The 15,039-nt window shown below is 49.3% G+C and overlaps 3 protein-coding genes across 3 annotated transcripts; 1 reads left to right on the top strand and 2 right to left on the bottom strand.

The window, feature by feature from the left end:
• Positions 1-36: 36 nt before the first annotated feature.
• LY89DRAFT_777664 (uncharacterized protein) lies at positions 37-2,710 on the bottom strand. The gene is made up of 3 exons (XM_018222153.1): positions 2,592-2,710; positions 472-2,539; positions 37-419 (listed from the first exon to the last, which is right to left on the bottom strand). The coding sequence occupies exons 2-3, from the start codon at positions 2,494-2,496 to the stop codon at positions 228-230; spliced, it is 2,217 nt and encodes a 738-aa protein (XP_018076938.1). The 5' UTR covers positions 2,497-2,539; positions 2,592-2,710; the 3' UTR covers positions 37-227.
• A 190-nt stretch (positions 2,711-2,900) lies between these two features.
• LY89DRAFT_607291 (uncharacterized protein) lies at positions 2,901-4,764 on the top strand. Its single transcript, XM_018210452.1, has 3 exons — positions 2,901-3,008; positions 3,058-3,938; positions 4,015-4,764. The coding sequence occupies exons 1-3, from the start codon at positions 2,918-2,920 to the stop codon at positions 4,723-4,725; spliced, it is 1,683 nt and encodes a 560-aa protein (XP_018076937.1). The 5' UTR covers positions 2,901-2,917; the 3' UTR covers positions 4,726-4,764.
• A 2,223-nt stretch (positions 4,765-6,987) lies between these two features.
• On the bottom strand, positions 6,988-8,626 carry LY89DRAFT_664388 (RNA-binding domain-containing protein; the record flags this gene model as incomplete). Its single annotated transcript, XM_018212766.1, has 5 exons — positions 6,988-6,990; positions 7,040-7,793; positions 7,868-8,008; positions 8,062-8,166; positions 8,409-8,626. 5 exons carry the CDS (start codon positions 8,624-8,626, stop codon positions 6,988-6,990), a joined length of 1,221 nt encoding a protein of 406 aa, XP_018076936.1.
• Between the last annotated feature and the right edge of the window lie 6,413 nt (positions 8,627-15,039).

Here is a 15,039-nt window from a genome sequence, read left to right as displayed (position 1 = left end):
ATACAAGATTCGATGAATTCAAGCATATGGAAGGAAGCTTCTGATTCTGCATGTCTCCATTTTTGGACTACTTGTACAATGCATACACTTTTGTATGCTGTGAATATAAAAAACCCTCCTCTCTAGGATCTCAGTAAAGTTTCATGACGGACATATGCTACCCACTTCCCAATCTTGAGTCTCAAGATACCATATAAAGTTCTTAACGCCAACCAATTATGCAGACATTATCTCCCGGATCTGAAAGAACGATAAAAGGACTCCGCAGCATCACTCTCGGGACCTCCATAGCCGTTTGAGCCAATGCTCTGGCCCATCTTCTGAGCTTCGACAACCTTGGTTTGCAGAGCCATGGCGTTTTCATCAATCCATTGTAATTGCGTAAGGTGGCTGTTCAAAACTCTGACGATGTGTGAAAGCTATAAGATCAGGTTAGCATATGACTATGACATATTTCTTGTTTGTACTTACTGGATCATCTGCCTTCGATGTCTTGCTCAAAGTGGTGGATGCCTCGTTGATCGCCTCAATCATACTGCCAAGGTTCTTGCCCATCTCATCAAGTCGCTCAGTCAACTTCTCCGCAAGCTTGTAGGTACGTTCTCTCTCTTGGTCTGGACCTTGAAGAGTCTCGCCCTGACCGACTTGACGTGAGAACATCTCATCAACATCAGCCTCATATCTGTCAAGCCAGGAAGCCAGTTCGTCTTGTTGGCTCTCAACATTGGAAAGCTGTCTCTCAATCTCGGTGCTTTGTCGTTCTGCCTCAAAAGTGCTCAGATACAATTTTTGGATCTTGTCTCCATTCTCGACCATTAGCCTGTCCCAAGCCGCAACTTTGGTAGCCTGGTCTTGGAATTCCTTTTGATATTTTGATAGATCAGAAGCCCAGCGAGTGATGATCTCGTCCATTGTCTTGTTCTTGAGACGGGTTAATTGAGGAGTTGGGCCAGCAGTGGACGCACCAAGCGAAGGACCAGTACCTGATTGAGTATTGCCAGTGGTTCCAGAAGCTCCAGCTGCTGGTACAGTAGTAGAAGTCGTTCCAGAAATGGGAGCTGGCTGAGTAGCAGTGTTGCTTGCAGGCTGGGTACCGAAGAGCGAGGCAGGAGCTGGTGTGGTACCTGCAGGTGCAGGAGTCGATGTGTTGTTGCTTCCACTGCCCAAGCCTGAAAACAAACTTGGGGTTGGGCTTGAAGTGGATGTTGGGTTGTTACCACTCAAACTGGGAAACAGACTAGGGGTCGCTGCTGGAGTCGATGCCGGTGCTGAGGAGCTTGGGGCAGCACTTGAAGCAGGTGTCGAGGACAACATGGCACCTGATGGAGCTGCTGTGGATGCCGAGGTAGTAGGTGTATTTCCAAATAGCCCACCTGGCTTTGGGGCCTGTGTACTCGGAGTCATACTTGCGCCACCAAACATATTAGGAGTAGTAGGCGTAGACGATCCAGCTGGCTTTGGCCCAAAGAGCCCACCAATTTGACCTGATGGAGCTGCGGCAGTGGTTGCAGGTTGACTACTTGGTGCGGTCGAAGCTGGTTTTGTAAAGCTAAAGCTCGGGGTTTGAGTGGCAGGTGTACTGCTGGCTGGTGCTCCAGATGAGCTAGCAGTTTGAGGATTCTGACCGAAGATGCCACCAGGCTTTGGTCCAGCTGTGGAGAACATAGAGCCGGCAGTGGCAGGTTTCGACGAATCAGCAGGCTTAGGTTGACCAAACAGTCCTCCACTTAAACCTTGGCCTCCAAGGCCTCCAAATACTGGCTTCGATCCTTGAGCAACATTTGAAGGTGGATTACCAGCGGGTGTTGTAGAAGCAGTAGGTCCGAAAGAGAACGAAGGCTTTGCTGGAGTTGTGACCCCTGTTGATGCACTGCCCGTACTGAAAAGCCCAGATCCACCTGACGAATTATTCCCTAAGTTAGCAAACATCCCCCCAGTACCAGCCGCAGGAGCAGCTGCGGGTGTCTTGCTCTCATTCCCTCCTGTTGGCGTTGAGGTCGAGTTCCCATCGTTCTTTTGGCCAAAGCTAAAGCCACCACCGCTTCCAAATGATGGGGCAGGTCCGCCAGCGCTGCTGAAGACAGAGGCCGGTGGCGCAGAAGTTCCTGGGGTACCTACCGGCTTGCTGCCAAACAAACCTCCGCCAGTAGATGAAGTGGTTGCCGCATTGCCTCCAAAGATCGAAGGTGAAGGTGCTCCAGAAGTGTTTGCTGTTCCAAAGGCATTTCCTCCTCCTCCCGCTGCCGACATATTCGCTCCAAAAGGGCTCGGTGCTGGTGTGCTACCTCCACCTCCATTACCAAAGATACTTGGGCCTGCAGGCTTGGATGTTGCCGTGAAGCCTGAGCCGAAAGGTGAAGAAGAGGCTGGAGTTGCTGATGATCCAAATAGGCCGCTCGAGCTGGTTTGGGCAGGATTTGATGATGTTCCGAAGGGATTACTGCTTCCATTGCCAGTGCCACCAGTGCCGGTAGATTGACCGAATGTGAAAGACATGTTAATTGTGTTGCGAAGGAAGGTTGGATAGAGGGTTTGTTGACTAGGCTTCAAGGTTAGCAGCTTTTCAAGATAGATCCAAGAGAAAGACGAACTGCGCGTGGCTTCAGACCCGATTGCCGATTCTTTATTCAGCTACAACAGGCTCTGATCTGTAGTTCTGGATAAGGCGCATATTTTGCGCGTAGTTGCAACTCAGGTATTTTGTTCTTCGCGTGCTCCAGCTTGGCCATCGAGACAATTTTAGCGCGACCGGGATCACAGTTCTGGACGTCCAGCCTTGGGACCGACATTCACTCGCCAGCAAATCGTACAGTAAGAGGTTGTCCCGCTTTTCTGGGCAAAGCCTCCTGTCAATACAGCTTCTACGATTGAATTCTTCTTATTCTTGAGTCTTCATTGATTTCTCATTAATTTGAAAATGGCACAAGAGGAGCACGAAACTCTTGAGCCACCCGCAAGGACGAGCATCGATGATCCAGGGGCACACGACCTTGGTAAGGCTCGTAACGGTACATGTCAGCTCCAAAAGCACCCATTTACTAACGAGACTTGATACAGAATCCTCCGATTCCGATGACCATTTCTCTGACGCTCAATCTGGTCTCGAGGCAGCTTCTGGAATTGCCACTCCTGTTATTCCCCTCACACGGGTCGAGAAAGTCGATGATGAGACACGTTATGGCGAGGAACCTGGTACCGTTGCTTACCGAATGAGAGAGCAGGACGCTGCTCCTGATGAGATAGAAGTCGTACCGGAGGGTCGCAGATCCGCCTCCAGTCTGTCAATGTCCAATCCTACATCTCCTGGTGGACAGCCGATTCCCTTGACGGTAGTCGAGAAGGTCGACCCATCCTCTCCCAGCCACGGAGAAGTCCCAGGAACTGAAGCCCACGAGAAACGTCTCGCAGACGCAGTCCCAGATCTCGTAGTGAGAAGTGGGAGCCGTAGCCGTTCTTCCACCATGAGATCCAGATCTGGCAGCACTCCTGGGGACCTTCCGATCCCAGTTACAAAGGTAGAGAGGGTCGACTCCAAGCCAGCTCATGGCGAGGTTCCTGGTACAAAAGCATATGAAATGAGGCGAGGAGATGCTCAGCCAGATATCGTGGAGGAAGTGGAAGACGTTCCAGGTAAGGACATTTCGATGTCTCTTACTTCAGAGCCATTGACCGAATCAGGGTCGCCAACAGTGCCTGCTCCTAGGTCCCCAACCGTAAACCACGCGAGACGGAAGTCTTCTGCAGCGGGAAAGAAGGGGGCACCTGTCGCTACAGATGATTACAATGAAGCAGAAGATGGATCGGACGGCGGATTTGGAGATGACTTTGACGAGTTTGAAGAAGGTGAAGAGTTCGATGAATTTGGCGAATTTGATGATGGTTTTCAGGAGGCAGCACCTGCTCCTCCTCAGCAATCTATACAGATAACACCCTCTTTTGTAAGTAGAAAATATAGAGCATACACAAATCTGCTGTTCAACTCGTAAAAAGTGACCTCTGCTAACATATTTTCAGCCTGTCTTGGACTTCGATGATCTTGATTCCCCAGAAGATATCCAAGCAGCTACAGAACCCTACATGAATGCTCTTTTCCCACCAGACACAATCGACACATCAGTACTACCTCCAATATCAGCAGAAAACTCCATATTCCTCACACCACGGAGCGCCTCTCTTTGGTCACAACTCGTTGCTCCTCCACCTCTCCAACCTCCAAACTGGATACGATCTCGAATACGACGCCTCTTCCTCGTTTCACTTGGTGTCCCAGTTGATCTAGACGAAATCCTCCCAGCATCCAAACAAAAGAAACTGATCCTCCCATCCATGAACCTCAACCCCCCTTCCGGCTCACCACGAAACTCCACCGACTCGCGATCCATCTCCCGCCTAAAGAACGGCGAAGGCAACACATCCTCCACATCCGTAGACTCCCAAGGCAAACCCTCGCGCTCAGATTCAAGACGGAGAAAAGGACCGCCTCCGGCTCCCCAACTAGATCTTGTTTCAGCCCGGCAGCTATGTACTATTACAGACGAGGCATTGAACGGTCTTACGATTGAAGAACTAAAGCTGCATGTGAAGAAGCTAGAAGACATGCAGGGCACGGCGAAGGAGGTCCTCGATTATTGGACGAAGAGGACGGATGAGAAGTTGGGTGATAGGGAGGCTTTTGAGGGTGTTATTGAGAACTTGGTGAAGCATGCTAGGAAGGTTAGGAAGTAGATGGCTATAATAATAATGTACGAGCAGATATATATCCACTGATGTTCTTGTGGCCAATGGACTACTGTATGTGCTACAATGTGAAGTGATAAATCCATGTATGCCGGGACAATGGCGGATGGATGGGTTAATACGATTGCTTACATGTGCAAAGTGACTTTTCTGTATCTTGATGTATTCAATTATAGGTATTTTGTCGGAGAGTGGTCTCTAGGACTGGGTCAATTTAAAGGCTGCAGACTATGAGAGCACTAAATTATTGTGCTGTAGAAAACCAAAGAAGAAGTACCGCAGGGATTAGAATATAGAATAACGTTGCTCCTGAGCTTGTGCGACAATATGACTGGGTTAAGACCCCAATGTGATTCAGATCTGAGGGATGAAGTTATGATCTTATATCCAACATTCACTATCACAAACCCCCCCTTCTCTCCGCATCCAAGTGAATCCCTTTCTCTCCGCATCACAAGTGAATAATTCCCACAACCAATTCCATTCGAGTCATTCCACTAGCGGCCCGGCTAATCACTATATATTGATCCTGACCTGATCTGGGGTTTAGAAAAGTAGAATACAAAACGAGAGAACCTATTCAACACGAGGAAGGAGAGCCGGCCACCGATAGATCTGCGGGTGAGGATACGGGACACGTTCAGTGCTGTGGTTCTAAGGGAGCTGAGTTGCTGTTATTGTCAAGGATAGTTGCGTTGTCAATGAAAAGGGAGAATGAAGAGGTGAGGGATGGGAAGACTGTAGATATTCTCAGTAGATACTTGATATTTTGGATCTCATCTTGTAAATGTAAATATTTGACACTTTTTCTTTCCTAGACCTGCAGGAATGTATCTCATGTCCAACACAATGTACTTTGACCATATGTTAGCCTCTTGCCATTTAGTCATTTCCAGACAACTCAGAAAGGAGAAGACTTATGCCACTTGAAATTATCCAATTGCTAAAACGGACTTTTAGTCTCCATTCAAATTCTGACTAGGCACTCCCTCTCAGATTGAAGGGGCATGTCTACATGTTTACAGCAAAGTAAGAGATAATCAAGGGGTAGTTACGCTGTAGATTACTACCTGGTACACAGTGTTCAGTATCTAGTATCCTGCATAATGAGAGAAATTGAGGGTGTCATTCAGTACAATATCAATGTATACGCGCTCACTGCTCGAGTAAACATTCAACTGTCAAGTACGATGGATGCTCCTTCCCAACGGGCACGTAAGACTTTCTAATATCTCCGAACTCGGCATGCAGAACATCGGAAGCGGTCTCACATCAGCACATCAAAGATCATAACAAGATCACGTAGCTAAATATTCCCTTTTATTTCAGTAGTCTCATCGCCCTTAATGCCTAGAAGCACAGTAGTGTTCATCATATCCAGCCCTAGCCCATACCAGAGCAGTACAGAAAGTCGCATATGGATGTATCTTATGTCAACAATCAAGGTCAGCAAAAGCAGAAAGGGGGTACTCAAACCAAAGATGCCCAAACGCCCATAGCAGAGCAGGTCAAGACACGCATGCAGAACAGGTATTTGAAGTTCAGGAGGATACATTGTTGAGCTCGCTCGCACAGGCAACAAGCAAGCCTCCCATGTTCTGTGTGAAAAGAGAGTCTAAACTTTTGAAGAGCGATTTTTTTTTTGGCGCGAGAGAAAACAACGTGCAAATGTTAGAAAGCAAAAAAGGAAAGTAGTAGTAGAGTGCTCTAGAAGCCAGTCGTGAAAGACCTCGAAGCCAAGCCCATCCATCCATCGAATAAACCAGCCATCGAAAAAGTCGTCCTCCAAGCAAACCCCCTTGCTGCTGTATGTTCTTGCAAAACAGCCTCGACACCTCGAAAGAAGAAAAGAAAAGAAAAAGCAAAACCATGCGAAAAAGGTTGCCTGCTCAACCACAACCTTGTCCCTGCCCACCAATCGACCGACGCCCGATGCAAGGTTCAAGAGAAGCAGCTATTGACAAGCCTGAGAGGAGTACATGTTGTTATGGAAAAGGAAACGCAGCGCATGTTAGACCCTTCGTGGACGCATGAAAAGGAGACATCTAATGCACTTTTTGTACAAGCATCATTCGGAAAATGCAAATCCCCACCCATCCGATACTTTTGAAGTAACGCTAAGAGGAGAAAAGTTATCCAGGCATTGGACGCGTAGAAGGTAAGCCATTAAAGGGCAAGGTCAAGTGCAAAAAGTGACGCCATGATCGCTATATCAAACTCCTTTGGTGGCAAGACGCGGAAATTGCATGCTTACTGGTGATGTGTTAGTATCATCAGGATGAGTGTGTGAGCAGTCACTTACTTGAAGAGGTTGGTAGTTTCCATATGGGTGTGCAGGTGGCATGCCCATGGATGAGTATTGGGGTGGGGGTGGAGCAGGTCGGTATGGGGTGCCGGCTGGGCCAGAGTTGTTTTGGGAACGTCCCCAGGAGAGGCGAACACGAGAGTTACCGATTGGGTAGCCTTGCATTTGGTTGATGGCCATCTCGGCAGCGTGGCGTTGAACGAACTGAACGAAACCACAACCCTTTCCAGGTGGAATCTTGACGTAGGTGATCTCACCAAAGCCTTGGAAGAAGCTGCGAAGCTCATCCTCAGTGACATAACCTGACAGTCCTCCGACGAAGACAGTGGTGTTGTTAGGATCGGTGAACTGGTTCATTGGCTGAGGAGCGCCGTAGTAACCGAGAGGAGGAGGTGCACCCATGCCATACATGCCTGGGGCAGCCATTTGTTGACCACCACCCATGCCACCTTGCATAGGCATACCGGCAGGACCACCACCAGACTTGTTCTTGGGAGTAGCAGTGGAGATTCTCATGGGACGGTTTCCGCAGTAGACGCCTTGCATCTCTGTCAATGCGCGTTGTTGGTCACCCTCATCGGCAAAGCGAACGAATCCGTAGCCACGAGACATGCCGGAGATTGGATCGGTCATAATCTTTGCGGACTTGCATGACGGGAAACGTGCTTGGAAGAGAGATACCAAGACATATTCATTGACCTCAGGGCCAAGATCACCAACGAAGATAGAGAACTCAGGACCGCGATCGTCACTGAAAATAGTTAGCTTCTGATGCAAGAGGCGCAATAAGCATTGGAGTGGAGGAATATGAACCGAGATTCTGACCGTCTATCAGCGAGACCCCCACCAGATGCCCAGTTGAGCTTGAAAGGGCGCGAGGTATTGGGAATCATGGAGCCGTTAAGTGATAGAGCCTTCGCGGCAGCAGCTGGAGATGAGAAGTCGATGAAACAGTAACCGGCATTACTGATGGACGTTAGTTGTCAGACGCCATGTGCGATGTGGAGAGGACTGCTTACCCAGAGAACTTATCGCGGATCATCTTTACGTTGACAGACTCGCCCATACCAAACCAGACAGAACGAATGAAGTTCTCATCGATCCATGGTTCAAGTTCACCCATCCTAAAGAATGGTTGTTAGCATGTATTGTTGTGTTTAGATAGAGTGCAAGTGAATGAGCCTAACGACTGCCTTCCACTGGTGTGTGACCGTGGTGGGCCGCACAACAGAGCAGCGGCGCGAGTGCCGACGTGCTCAAGTTGCATCGAGAAGCCGATGACAGTCTAAAGTGATGCGCTGCAATACGATCTGGGTCGTAGAGATCGCGGGGTGGATGGGAGGGCTGGGAAAGAATGTAGACTTACCAAAGCGTGGTCTTTGCGTCACCAGAGACACTACCACCAGCGCCCTCAACACCACCTTGCTGAGCAAAAGGAGCCGGAGAACCGCCTTCTTGGCCAGGTTGTTGTTGCATGGGTTGTTGAGGGGCCATACCCTGAGGCTGACCTTGTTGTTGGTTCATACCATTTCCATTATTTTCCTGGAACTGGCCTTGTTGGTTCGGGTCGTATTGGAAAGACATCGTGAAGAACGGAACAGGCTGAAACGCTGCGCAGATACCGTGTGTGAAGTTACAGGAGTCTTATCTGTGGTTGTACGTAGGGGGTTGAAGAAGGGGTGCAGAAAATCGCAGAGATCTGAGATATTGCGGGGTTCGAAGAAGTTGTTGGTAAAGATTCGAAGGCGAGGATGAAATAATGCGGGGGGCCTATATATGCTGCGTTAGCGGAGCCTCTCGAGTCATTTAATTGGCCACTAGTAGACTTGGTGAGTGTGGCAGACCCTCGAAATACGGCCTTAGGCCGTCGACTAGGAACAGAAGGAGAGCCTGATGACCGCAGCCACGAAGAGTACATTCACCAACGTGATACGTCGAGGAAGCTGACAGGAGGATTGTTCAAGAGTCAGAGAGATGAAGGTCTGAGTTTTGTCCTGGCTTTGCTCTTGATATGTGGTCTTACGACGAAAGCAGCATGTACAACAGACTCAATGAATGATTTGGACAGCCAACAAGCTTGCAACGTGAAGTGAATGCGTAAGCAGAAGCTCAAGATGACTGGAAGTGATCCTTGTCTTTATCATATTATAGGAGGATCAATCTCCTGCATATCGTCGGGTAGAATCAAGAACTTGGGATACGGTCACGAACACGAGCGAGCATATATCAGTGACAGCAGATCAGAGCAGATCACACAGATATTAATGAGTTTCTCAGCAAGCTACAGGACAAGACGGCACTGTCTCAGGTCATGGATGATGTTTGAGAATGCTTGCGTGATGAACATAGCCCAAGAAGCAGTAGACCGCACAGCAAACACGCATGCTAAGCGAGTAACAACTGACAGCATGTTTAAGACAATGCAGACTACGTTCAGGTAAAGATCAAAGAATTGCTGTGGTTGCAAGACATGCAGAGCAATACCAATCCTGTGCTGTGACGCTGTCTGAAGGGAGGAGCTGAGCCAATGGGCATCTCAAACTGGTATTTACAGATCCGCGGTGCGAAGTAATCTTTAAAAAGTAACCTTTAAAACATCAATGCGACGCATCTCAGAAACGAAAGTCATCACGCAGAAGAACGTGTCGAAAGTCATGGGTGATTGTGTGGTGTTGCTAAGGAGGGAAGCGTCTTCCTGGTGGAAGCGAACTTCTACAAACGCAACAACCCAAACTGCTGTTGGAGGCACATGCACACCAAGATCAACGACGCCCACCCCAACTATTACCGCAATCAAACTTCACGCTTTAGTTTCGCCGGAGTAACTGCATCCACGGAATCCCTGGATTTTCATTCTAGAGACTTCTTTACAACACAAGCACGCCCGTTCGACGAGAGCCTGGGGACGACACGAAAGTCGCACGTCAGGATAGCTTCCTCTGGCTCGAGGGACGTGTTCTACTGGTTTCTTGCATTGAAAGCACAGAATACGGCAGTTTTGACTCTCACACTACGTGCGGAATCCATCCTTCACCCCTACAAGCAATGGTCTTGGTACTAATCCGCTACAGGACGACCTTCTCGAAGCTGGGGACAACGACAACGAACCTCAACGCAACGCTCGGTTTACAACGAAAATGAGTTCGACTCGCGGAGGCTCAGGCAATAGCCAAATTCTACAACAGGACATCAACAACAAGGGGGTAGAGGGGGACCTTGATCACACCGGGACAAGGAATCAGCGCCAAATAGCCACAGCGGTGTCCTTGGCAGCCATCTTCGTTACTTAGAGAATGAACGAGTGGCGCTCCGTGTTCGTCCAATACCAATGAGTACTACTTCGGCAACTTCGACAGGATCCTATGGAGGGAGCAAGAAGCAGAGGTAATTCGGATAGCCTAGATACTTCTAACTTCCGAGCTCATATACTGACTTCTCTATACCGCAGATGCTATGGTACGCCGAATCTCCACAAGCTTCAACCCAAGCCCTTGAGGAAAGAGGATACACCCCTGTAGGAGTCTTCTTCAACCTCGAATACAAGAGGATCGACCTTTTCTCAAGACATTAAAGCAATAATTTATCGACCAATCATCAAGCACAAAACGCAATCTAAAAACAAGGGGATAATGCCGATCCAGGCTCGCCTTGCGAAACCCCTGGATGATCATTTGAAGAGCTATGCTCGTCCTGCACGAGAGCTATTGCCAGATACAAAAACTGAAAGCTATCATATCTGCAATAGCTCAGTTCAAAAGGACAAAATGCCGTCTTCAATTGAAGGCAAACCCCGTGGAAACTTCTCTACCCATGCCATATAGCTCCTGAATAGAGGGTCTGATGGCATTGGACCATCCATCCTCAACTTATGGCAGGCCAACTTCTCGGGGAGCGAAATGAAATGTGCTGCTGAGTTTTCTGCTCCGATTCCAATGTCGAGTGCTACGGCTACGTAGTAAGACTACGGCAATGGCATTTCGAAAGATTTCGGCCGGTGACTGGATTATATATCTAGAACGAAAGCCCAACATGGGAGGAAACCAAACCAAACAAGCTGTTCCTATTGTCGTCTTTTCTTCCGCAACTTTTCGAGGGTCTGCCAACCGTGTTCCTTGTATGGGAGGAGGGTTTGGGCTCACCTAAAAAATATCTCAGGACCAGCTCGAAGAAGATATCCAGCCCAAGCTTCGTAAAGTTCGTTATTGCGGTGGAAAGCAGTCGAAAAGCAAGACCGTGAGGAAAGTCGACTTGAAACTTATGGCTATGCGTGCGCCTGCAAAGAATTCGAGAGCGAAAGGGCGTAAAGATGGTGGAATTCGCTGGAAGGGATCGCTGAGGATGACTCCAAAACTGCCAGCAATACCACAATGGTCAGTCAATGATCTCTAGGATGCTTCACACAGCAGACAGAATGTGTATTGGAGGGGAGATGGGCCGTTGGGCCCCAGTGAGGAGCTTTGCGACGAGCTTGCAAGCAAACGCTCAACTGGAAAACCATGCAGCGAAGGCTAGCGACCTGCCCTGGATGGATGCGCCCAGCAACAATGCACCTGGCTTCGGTCTGCAGGCTTCCGTGAATGTGGGACAATGCTTTCGGTGCTTGCTAGTCCCCGGATGGGCGACAATAGCTGTGGCAAAGGGAGGGCATAGCTGATGAGGGGTTGTGTTGAGGCGCAAGATCTACTCACGGGTCGACCAGGAACAACTGCTAGAAAACTTGGGGGATTCCGATGGGAAAGCAGTAAACACCGGCGATACGAAAGACACGATATCGACAGGAAACAATTGACGCAAACAGGACGGTCGATAGATTCGAGGGATGATGATGGTGGGATGAAGGTGGGAGAAGGAGAGAGGTGGAGGAGAAAGAGCAAGTGTGAGTGAGTGTAATAATAAGTGTGACCCTAAGGTAAAGTCTAATGGCGCCGTAGGGTGCGTAGTGGTGGTGGTTTGCAGCGCGTGCAAAGCTAAGAGGACAAAGGCTAGGCTTGTAGCTTTTCGGAAGCAGACGATTAGGCTCGTCTCGTTTCTTCCCTCCGTTCTTCCATACACGCATCAGGGTCACTCGGGATTAATATTACAGTACTCGGATCACCGCTGGCACAGGCTCACTCCTCGCTGGTGGTGCAGCAGCAGTCCCTAACTAAGCTACAGTACGAGTTCTCACGGCACAGGAGGGCAGGTTAGGCAGGCGGCCAGCGTTGTCCTCGGACGAATCCAGTTCAGCTTGGGTTTGGTTTGGATCCGCTGTTATTTTCCTGCTTAAACTTCAAAAGGCCAGCATCATAGCATGGCGCGAAGATTTTTAGTGGACCAGTGGAGGCTTAGGATGCCTCGTAAGGGACTTAAGGATGAGAGAGCTGGGGCTTTCTGGGCAGCGGACATGCCTAAGCATCCATCGGTAAACCTAGGGCATTTTGCCATGGGTCGGTGATGTGGATGGGAGGAGAAAGCTGGTATTGGTATGGAAAGCTGTCAGTTTGAGGGTCCTTCCCTGAAGTCCCTCCCTTCCCAAGTTTCCACTCGCAGATGGCTACGGCTCCTCGGATCTAGATTGTGCAGCGTGTGCAGGACGCTTTCTTTTTTCACCAGAAGTGGGACGACGAGGAGAATTTCAAGGAGGGGAAGCGCGAATCGTAAAGGGCTGAGGACGGAAACGGAAGCACACAATATGATCGACACCAAGCCCACTAACCCCTGGCCTCCGCTCGATTTGCGTGCGTTGCGTTGCGCTGCTGCTGCTGCTGCTGCCACCAGTCTGAGCCTGGCAAGAGGCTTTTTTTTCAAATGACTGGCGGATGATGGATCGTGCTGTTCGTGCCACATCGACAACCGTAGAGATCCGAAAAGACCACGGCTTGCTTGGCTTGGCTTGCTTATTTAGACGAGAGTCAAGTGAAGCACGCATCACCAGGCCAGGCCAGGTACTTGACATTATTGCTATTTCGAGCAGGTGAAAACGGTTTTGGCTGTTCACAAGCAAAAAAAGGGGGTTGCAAGAACAGGCACGCCGATACCGAGGAGGCGTGCCGTCCATTTAAAGTTGTAGGAAGAGGAGATTGACCTCATTCTACTCGAATTTATCCTCGCCATGGTCACGAAAAATTATTCAATTATTCGAAGACAGCATTTTCAAATCTGCCATATAGCTCTACCTTGGTGCCCGTATTCAGGATGAATGGTTGAAGACCCGCGTCAGACTATTACGGAGTATTACTTGTAATCTCTTTAGAGGGTTTATGATACAGATTACGAGATCCTCGAGAAGTGGAAGACCGCATTTCCATTTACAGGTGCGATCCAACTGATCGAGCAGCGTGTGCCTTGCATGAAAAGAGGCCTCGCGAGCAGGTACAGCTCATGCACCAACATTCGAATGGGGCCAGTGGCAGAGGGCAGAGGAGAACATGGAATTCGTCTCCGGGGTGAGTATTTGCTTCTTGAAGCCGACTTTTCTTCTGCCATCTGTTCCCGCTCGGGGGCGTTTCTGGCAACGGACCAAAGCACCATTATAGGACGTCATGAGGACTCGGAAGCTCCTAAATGAGACTGAAACAGCGTTTGAGAACAATGCCATTTCAGATCGTACTATCCTCAACCACACCGCCAATAATCTTTGCGGTATATCTCTCAAAGAGCGACCCGTGACCGATGTGCAAGGGATGTCGGCCCTGCCATTGTCTGGGAGAGATTCAGACTTTGAGACCCTCTCGATCCATGACCACCTGAGGGTCTTCGCTGCGTCTTGGTCAGAAGGTACAAATGAGTACAGTCAGTACAGCAAGCAAGATGTTGAGAGAGAGCATGTGGGTGTTTGGACCCGTCGCTCCTGCATAAGGTTACAGGATCTTGAAGATCTTGGAAAGTTTATTGCTCTCAACATCGGCTCATCAACCTTGCAGTTTCTGGACACGAGGAGTCGAACCTTCCTTGCTTAGGAGGCTTTCCGTGACTGTCAGTGGATGCTCGTGAAAGCCCTATAAAACCCTTCGACGATGCCAGCACACGTCGGTCATCAGCATTACTCATCTACCATATCTTATTCGTCGGCAATTCCTGCATCTCCCAAGAAACAGATCTTTCGTCCCAACGCATCGCTTTGACCACGAGAGTTCAACAGTACTGTACGTTCGCAGTATGATGATGGTATCAATTCCAGACGACGACGCAGTGCAAGCTGCACTCTTCGACTCTCATGCACGCCGTACACTGCACCCAGATACGGGCCAGATCACAGATGGCCTTGACTGACGCAACCCGTGCATCTCATGCACGAAATCAACGAGTCGTCTCATTGGTGAACCCAATTTACCAACAATCGCCGGACTGCCCCGAATGCAACCAAGCAGCACTCGGATATCTCGATCTCATCCATCCAGATGGCGTTACACGATTCAGTTCCTTGGTGATATGGTACCACCACGTTTCCGCTGCAGGACTCCTTCGGGCTTGATACTGGTACAATACATATACGGTGCTTGCGATACCAATTGATAGGACGACAGCCGGCCAGCGGGTAGAGCCAACCAGATTTCAGCTCACCGACTATCATCCCGAGCCTCCAATAAAACTTGCCATTCCCCCTGGACAGAGGAGTTAGAGGATAGTTGCATCTGACAGCTCAGCTCGGTTTGCTCCCTTGTCCCTTCAACGTCAACATACCCGGGTAACCAAACATTTCGAAACCGTCAAGGGAAACATACAACAAGCACGGAAACGTCAATCACAGCTTCAATGACGTAAAGTTGTTGCTAATCTTTCATTGTCCCCTTCATTTCATTGCTCGCCCCTTCATTCAACGCAAATACGACCAGTCACATTCTTCCCGCTCTCAGCCTGCCAACCTCACGTTACACAAGAAAATAGGATCCGGTGATCCCTGGGATGATCGTCCCGTTGGGCTAGGTAGGTCTGTGTGTCTAAAGTGGTACGACCTCTACTTCTAGAGCGACATCATGTCGCCTGCTGCTTCTTGAAATGATATGGTATCCCAGTAA

The sequence above is a fragment of the Mollisia scopiformis genome (assembly GCF_001500285.1).
Source record: "Mollisia scopiformis unplaced genomic scaffold LY89scaffold_3, whole genome shotgun sequence".
NCBI classification, from domain to species: domain Eukaryota; kingdom Fungi; phylum Ascomycota; class Leotiomycetes; order Helotiales; family Mollisiaceae; genus Mollisia; species Mollisia scopiformis.
Note: the sequence above shows the minus strand (reverse complement) of the source record. Positions and strands in the feature narration are given on the sequence as shown.